This window comes from Phaseolus vulgaris, chromosome 2 (genome assembly GCF_051622355.1).
Source record: "Phaseolus vulgaris cultivar YP4 chromosome 2, ASM5162235v1, whole genome shotgun sequence".
NCBI classification, from domain to species: domain Eukaryota; kingdom Viridiplantae; phylum Streptophyta; class Magnoliopsida; order Fabales; family Fabaceae; genus Phaseolus; species Phaseolus vulgaris.
In genome coordinates, this window is record NC_143499.1 from 4,136,879 (window position 1) to 4,145,371 (window position 8,493).

Genomic DNA, 8,493 nt, shown 5'->3' on the forward strand with positions numbered 1-8,493 from the left:
AAGGTGATGCAGTTTTATGGTAAATGGTACCTATCATTATTTGTGACTAGCTTCCTTTTGAAGTGAACTTTAAATCATTTCTTTAGATCATTTCATGAGACTATAAGCATGATTTGTTCTGTTAAATTGAAATTTAGTCATTCTTTTTTGCAAGAAACCTACATAACTATGCACGGCTCGGACACATGATGTGTTTGTGTCAGACACACGTATTATACATGATACTCGTACGATACTTGTAGTGCATATATCGGTGAAGTTTATAATTCAAAAAATACATTAATTTTTTAAAAACTTGAATTTATTGTATAAAATTTTATTATGATTATAAAAATAAAGAACAAATCATTTTGAATCAGTCATGAGAAACATCTTTCTACTATAAAAATGACTGAAACATAATTATATACATAAATCTTTATTGTTATATAATATATAGATCTGTATTCTCGTGTTCTAGATTTTAAAGATTATTATACATATTTCTATATCTGCGTTTATATTGTATTAATTTCTGTGTCAGTTTCTATGGGAACAACGAGCAAACACTTGACATACATTACTTTTCATTTCTCTTTGTGTAAAAGACAAAAGAAAATATTGTGGGGGATGGACCTTGTCATCATTCGTACATAACGCACATGGTTTTCAGCAAAGTTGGGCCATAAAACTCAATGCAACTCTGGTGATGTGATGAGATAAATGATTAGAATGTGGAGATAGTTTTGGTAATTTTCAGTGTCTCGCAAATTAACTGGAATAGGGACTTGTATATGATCTTATAGTTGCTTTTCCACTTTTACAAACTTGTATATTTTATAAATTTCATGCATACAGCAGACAGAAAAATAACCGAAATTTAACAGATGAAAATTTTCTGAATGTATCTTTAAGATGAGATTTATGTAGAACATCTCGAGGGTTTCAAAGTTAAGGGGCAGGAGGAGAAGCGGTCTCTTTGTTGAAGAAGACTGACCATAGAATCTTGGTTCTTGATAGCAGAGTTCACAAGTGAGGGCTTGGATTTGTTCAGTGAAGCTACTTTTCAAGTCAAAGAAGCATATAGGCACTTTTGACCAGAAGTGATGAGATCTTAGTGGTAAAATCGTATTAAAAAGTGGACTTTAAATCTAATTCAATCTTATAAAATCGGTTTATACTCTTTATATACTATAAAATGTCATAATTTCTAGTCGATGTGTGATTTTCAACACAACTCCCAATCGTCGAGACTGTCAACTCGTGAGTGAAATTATATATTATGGGTGGTTCAATAGCGACATGATAGTTGATGGTCTCATAAGTCCAGCAAATTCTCGCTAAAATAGGCTTTAAATGGCTCTGATAGCATATTAAGAAATGAACTTTAAGTCTAACTCAACTTTACAAAACCGACTTATTAGGTAAGATTTACACTCATTTATATACTATGAAATGTCATAATCTCTAGTCGATATGAGATTTTCAACAGTTCAATGTCTTCCTTTTTTTTTGGGCATGAAGGTAAGCACAGTGATAGATTTTTCATAACCAAAGGGAAGTATGCAAAAGAACTCCTTTAAGAGTTTCAGATGGAAGATTATAGAAGCACTTATACACCAATAAATCAAAAAGGATGGAGCTAAAAAATATTGATGAGATTCAGTATAGGAGAATGGATTGTTTGCTTGATGTGTGAGTTTGCTTTCAAGGTCTATAAATTGTGATATGTAACTTCATTCTCAGCTGTCACAAGAATCATGGGATTTATCAAAGAGAAAGATAATTATGGAGTAAAGTATAACTTTTGTTAGAATTTTAAACTTATTGGCTATGGTAATGTCAGTAACAGTAGTCATCAGTTTTCCTTTCCAAGTTTTGGATTTTGAATTTTGAAGTAAAGAAAGAAGACATAGCTTGAAGTATTGTTGAAGCAAAATATGTAGCAGCAAATGCCACATTGAATTAAGCAATTTGGATTGAAAAACATACTCATTTGCATATGAAACTGGATAAAGATTTCTTTCTATGGATTGGACCTTATTAATTATTTAAAAAAAGCTTTTATTTCACACTCTTTATTCATTACATTAACTTTTCAATTTTTTTTGAAAAAATATTCAACCTTATTCTGCAAGGAGTTTCTCTAATATATTTATTTATATGTACTGTTTGAAGAAACAATAACATATCATTTTTTTTCCAGAAAAAATATAGTTTAATAATCGAGAGAGTTTATAATATCTTTGATGTGATAGTTTAAGAAAAAGTAAATTTATAATTAAATGATAAAAAATAATAATTAAAATAATAGAAAAAAAAGTTGATTGCGAATTTATGGTGGTTTTTTTTCCATGACTTCTAGTCTTGTGATTTTGGAAAACTTGACTTATTGTTCAAATCTTTAATTTTATGTATTTTACATTTTAATCAATTGTACGATCTTTTAGTCATACCTTAACTAAATAATATATTAGATCTAAATTTTAATTGAAATAAAATTATATATAATTGAAGATTAAATCATATTATTGGGTTTGTCAATTTTTGTTTTCACTGTCTGACTTTAATATATGAATTTGTTGTCTCTCTTAAAACACAAGGATTAAAATCTGAAAAAAAGGATTAAAATTATGTATCATGAATTAGCTGACTAGACTTGTAATTTGTTTTTTACAATATTCTACAGCAACACAAATAAACATTCATAAAATACTAAAAGAAATATTAAACAATAAAAATTATATTTGTATAAAAAAATCATACAACCAACAAAAAAAGAGAGAAATTTGCATTATAATCAGTAAGTTATAAAATATTTATAAAAGTGGATAGACACAAAAAAAATGTTGTATAAATTATTACTTGCGCATCATATTTTAATAAATAAATCATAAATACTAAGGAGACCTTTTTAACGTATTCTCGTTTTATTGCTGAAAATAGGTCAGTAGAAATAAATATTCTGTCCTAAATGGACAACCTATAATTATATAGATGAAAAATCATTTTATTAATAAAATATTAAATTAATATATTTGATTAAAATATAAATCAAATTATTCAAATAATAATACTTCTAAAATTATTATATAAAGTTACATTATCCTCTCATTTCTTTCATAATTTATTTATATAAGAAGAACCATTTTTTGGATTTTTTGTTCTACCTATGTTTGTTCTTTATCCCTCTAAAATTAATACCACTTTTTCTGTAACACTAATTAAGTATTCATATGTTGAACAAAAGTTAAATAATCATAAGTGATACACATTAGTATTGTAAATTATACTTGCATCACTTGAAAATATTATTAAAATTTGTAAATAATTTTTTTATTTATCTTGAAATAAATATTAAGAACTAAAACAACTATTTAAAATTTTAGAGATGAAATTTAAAAAAAAAAGGAACCAGCTAAAATTCATACATTTTATAAGAATTAAAAGTTATTTCAATTTTCTAGGATGAAAAACAAAGAAATTTTTTTATAAAGACCAGAATAAAAAAATTCTAATTTTATTGGGACTACAAACATATTAAACTATTATCATTTATTTATTTTTATCTTATAAAACACATAACTTAATTGTTTCTATTGATTTACTATATCGTAATTTCTTATTTTGTTCCTTAAAACATCATACATTATTCAAAATATAAATTTAATGAGTACATGTTCTATATGCAGTTGAACTAAGATCATGGTTGGAACAAACCTGGTTTCACTGCGTGTCTAATGAACAAAAATATCTACTTCAGTTTCACCATGTTAACGGGTTTTGATATACCTGTGAGGAATATCAGTATCCCGTGGTGGCATCAAATAAAAATACACCCTGGTTAGCAGAGACCTTTTGTTCCTCGTCATCACTTGCAATTCTATCTCTCTAGCAGGATGAGAAAGCACTTTTTCCATGAAGATATCTCAGCTAGTTACTTTTCTAATCTTCAAGCCAGCGCTTTGTGCTGCTAGTGCAGTTAATTCCTTCTCTACTTACCTGTAGTAATCCCGGGAAAAATATGAATGACGAAATGAATACAAAATTGTAATAGTCTATGGATAACGCATAACCTATATAGCACAAACACTGATACAACACGGACACGGAGATACATATAATTTTCAAAATGTAGGACACGGGGACACAGATCTATATATTATATAATTCATAATTATATAAATTGACAATAAAGATTTATGTGCACAAGTATGTTTTGTTTCTGATGGTTAGTTTAAAATGATTTGTTCCTTATTTTTATAATCATAATAAAAATTTATACAATAAGTTTGAGTTTTTAGAAAATTTATGTATTTCTCCTTTTCAAAATTGTGTTAGAACTGTGCTAAAATTGTTAAAAATCCAATAAATACATGTCCTACGAGTCTCGTATGAGTGTCAGTGTTTGACACGTGTATCTGACACGGACACACCATTTAAGAGACGTGTCCGATCCTTATAGTGCATAACTCTATTTAATACTAATTCAGCCGGTAGTCCAAAGGCAACATCATACATAAAAGTACGGAGATGTCTTTCAATATACTCTGCTATTCGTTAGTATTTATTTCTCCTTGAGAACTGGGATCCATTTTAGGCTAATCTCCCATGATTTAGCAAACTAAGGGAGATCCAAACAGTAAAATGGAGATACTAATTTATTGGGGATCAAACCATGGTTGACCAGTAAATGACTCACTAAGAGAATACTTACCATAATTTTGGCGCACTTTCGTGAAGTTGTAAATGGCTTTGATTAAGGAACCATATGTCATGAAGTTCAACGATCCCATATGTCTGTAATAGAGACAAAATTCGGTCAGAAGAATCTATCAAAAGGAAGAAAAAAATGTAAAAAATAAATCAGAATACGCATGATCCAAGTCTTGCCCAAAACCAAAATTGATTGAACCTTGGTAGCATTGGCCCTTTGCCTAGTACTGTCTACTAGAATTCTTTGTGTGTGTGTATGCTGTAATCATTTGTACAGAAATGAAAAATAGAAATTTTCAGTCTTTCTCTATCATTGTGGATTGTGGTTCGTCCTTTAGGTCCTAAATATCCAAATCTTCTGAAAAAAACTGTGTAGTACTCGAGGCTGTTGGTTCTCAGTTTTCTAACAATAAAAGATAAATGTATATAGCTTTCTTAAGCGATCATGAGATACTAACTTTTAATATTGAGTTTTCATGTATAGTTGTATAGTCAACATTCATAAAAAATTATAAACAAGTCCTCACATCACCTACAGAGCAGAGCCTATGATGCATGGGAAGGAGGTTTACGTTTAACTTTGAAGGTATAATGTCTCTGAAATAGAATTATGGAGTAGCCACTGCTCCATAAAAGAAGAGTGGAACATAGAGCATAAAAGACGAGCTGAATCAGACCGAGATTTAAACTAATTTCATTTATAAATGATCAACCGACCATTCCAAGTTAAGAACTAATTCAGAACAGAACGACAATGTAACAAAACTACCGCTTTTAGCTTCATTTCATGTGAAAAAACAAACGTTTTATCACTTTCACTGATATAATAAAAAATAATAGTTTCCTCTAAGAACTTACACGATCTCTGTATAGCGAAGTCTCCATGCAGGAAAACCAAGATGGCTCCTCACAGGTCCATAAACCAGTAAAAGGTCAGGCTCGGGGCCTTTGCTACCTGATAATAATGATAAGTACTTTTTTCAACAAGGCAGTCAACTCTTAAACTATTAGTAGGTCTAGAAAGCAAACATACCAACAATTTGCAATGCTTCATTCAAGTGAGGTTCTAACAATATTTGAGCATCTAGTTCACCGAAGTTATGCCGCGTCATGTTCTCCACAAAAACCAAGTTAGCTGCTTTGGCCATTGCCTCCTTCCCATCCACATAAGAAAGAAACTCTATAGTCATGTGAACTGGAGCATGGTGAATGACAACTTGACTAACTTCCTGCACTGAGTTAATGCTAGATCAGATCAAACAAGTGACATGGCAGCAGAAGTTACTATTTATGCTTGACAGCAATGGCATTTATGATCCATATTTTTTACTAATGCATTTTCTGGAGGCAGAGAGAAAATACAAAGAAAACAAATGACAAGAATGATCATCTTTCCCTTCTTTTGCTTAGATGAGTAAGAAAAGGAAGAAATTATCAACATTTTTATTATTATTGGAAGAAAAAAAAGAAAAGAAGACGGTTCCTGTATAAAGTCTTTTTTCTCCTTTCTCACTTCCTCTTTAGAGAAATATTCTAGGGGGTACAAAGGTACTATTTCATTCCTATTTTCTGTCACTCCAATTCTTAACCTACCATCAAAGAACCTAAAATAAATAATAACTGTCTAGGTTCATTTCCTTCTCTTTGCTTTTATCTCCATTAATTTTCACCATATCATAAATGTGCATCAAGTCAAGTCTCAATTAGAAAGCCACATAGCTAATAATACATAAACAGAATTATGTATTTCATATTCTTATCAATAATTTCTTAGATAATGCACCACAAATAGTCAAATACTATAAGTAAGCCCCATCATTATGAACTTTTTAAAGGACAACGGAAATGAGATCAGATGTACTCAACCAATTTCATGTGTAAAACCAATTTAATCAAGGATACATCATCTACCAGAATCTAAATAAAGGTTTGGTTATATCCTTCCCCATCCCCTATATTGAACAGTAGAAAGAAATCAAAGAATCAATCAAAATAAAATGAGGAAAAGGTGGGATCCAAATTGATTAACATGTGAAAATTATGGAAAACCAGTCACATGCAGGTTAAAATCATAACCGGAGTCAAACTTATTAATAGATTAACAAAGAAACAATTATATGGTACCTCGATGGATTTTGCATTCTTCAAATTTTGAAATATGGTTTCCTTAGATTTCTTCAATACTCCTAGAATGAAGAGTTCAAGGAAAAAACTATTATATGACCTGAGTAAAAGAAACTTTAACATCACTGATTCTCCAAACCTTTCATACCATTCATGTCATAGAGGCAGACATTCTTCACACCAATAGAGTCCAGCCACTTCAACAGTTTAACAACTTCGGAAATCTGATAGGCTTCTTCACTTTCTATGACAATGGCAAGGTACTGAACCTTTTCTGAATGATGAGACTTGTATTTCTCTAGTACTCCACGAGAGATGAAATAGCTTTCCAACAAATTACCCACGACTACTATGGAATACCATGTGCTGACAATTATTTGCAGAAAGTACCATAGCAATCGAAGCCAGAGATCTCCAATCTGTACAACCCACAATGAATGGACGTTTAAATTTTAGGTTGAATGGAAAAGGATATTCTCAGTTGCATAGACTAACCCTTAACGTTAAATATCTTTGTGTTCAACAATATATAGATCAAAGATGTATTTAGATACTTTGAAGTCAATCTCTATTGAAGTTAAAGATGTGTCTAAGACAGCATGATATTTGAAAGAGATAAAGTGCTTGAAATTCAAAGAATTAGCTGCAGAACATCACAGGGTCTCTAAACAACTTTTAATTAGAACTCAAGTCAATAACTAACAATTGGCTATAAAATTGAATGAATACTTTGTTTCTACTAAAAGCCCTTAATATGAAATAGATATCTCTCAGAATATTACTAAGTATTCTTGATATTGCAACTACAAAATTAAAATCAGTATTCATATATGCCTAAAAAAAGATTGAATAATTTAGCTATTTTATCAATTAAGAAAAATTGAATACCTAACTTTCATTATGCAAAATTTCTTTGAAATACAGTTTGCAGAGAGTTGTAGTACTGATGGAAGATTGGGCTGAAGGATATGAAGAGGTGAAGACTTACAGCAACAATAAACCGAGAAAACTTGTGAGCTCCATCTCTAAAATCCATGGATCCTAAAAGCATGAAAAACATCAATTAGATCAATTTGAAAATGAGAAAATCAAAGTGGGAAACGGAAGAAGATGAATCGATAAAGCGAGAAACCAAAACGTGAAGGCAGAAAGCAATAGACTAACAGAGACGTGAATGCATAATTGCAACGAAGAACGTAGAAAGAGAGGAAGAAGAAGCAGAGGCGAACAAAACCGGGTTAGGATTCAGCAAACAACAAAGAGAATAGGGATAACCACGACAAGAATAAGAGAGAATCGGAATGGCACCTAAAAGAGAAACCGAACGACACAAGCATTTAATTTGCGGCGCCAAGAGAGTAATTAGAGAGAACAAAGTGAAGATGAAAATTATTTAAATTATTGTATTTTTGAGTGTCGATTTTTTTGATAGATTGAGGAAACTATTATTTGACTCACCATATAAATTATTGTTGACTATTATAATATTTAACTTATAGACTTATCTTATTAAATTATTTTTATATATTCATCTTTCTTTATTTTCATTATAACCTTTTGCATCTTTCTTAGTCAACAATACTGATAAAAAAAATTGTACTCTTGACTTAATCATTCATTTTAATCTATGTTTTTTTTTAAATATTTGTAAAAACTTGTTGAATATCTCACACC

General features: G+C 30.1%; 1 protein-coding gene across 6 annotated transcripts; it reads right to left on the reverse strand.

The window, feature by feature from the left end:
* Positions 1–3,517: 3,517 nt before the first annotated feature.
* On the reverse strand, positions 3,518–8,254 carry LEW1 (Undecaprenyl pyrophosphate synthetase family protein). Of its 6 annotated transcripts, none has more exons than XR_016518371.1 (8): positions 8,128–8,245; positions 7,808–7,860; positions 6,968–7,238; positions 6,820–6,881; positions 5,729–5,929; positions 5,554–5,650; positions 4,697–4,779; positions 3,518–3,981 (listed from the first exon to the last, which is right to left on the reverse strand). XR_016518371.1 is itself a non-coding variant. In XM_068611551.2 (8 exons), exons 2-8 carry the CDS (start codon positions 7,853–7,855, stop codon positions 3,974–3,976), a joined length of 765 nt encoding a protein of 254 aa, XP_068467652.1. In that variant the 5' UTR covers positions 7,856–7,860; positions 8,128–8,254; the 3' UTR covers positions 3,518–3,973. The 6 variants fall into 6 exon arrangements, 4 of the variants coding, with proteins under 4 accessions (XP_068467652.1, XP_090154241.1, XP_068467651.1 ...); XR_016518370.1 differs by having other exon boundaries at positions 7,984–8,168; XM_068611551.2 differs by having other exon boundaries at positions 5,729–5,924; positions 8,128–8,254.
* Between the last annotated feature and the right edge of the window lie 239 nt (positions 8,255–8,493).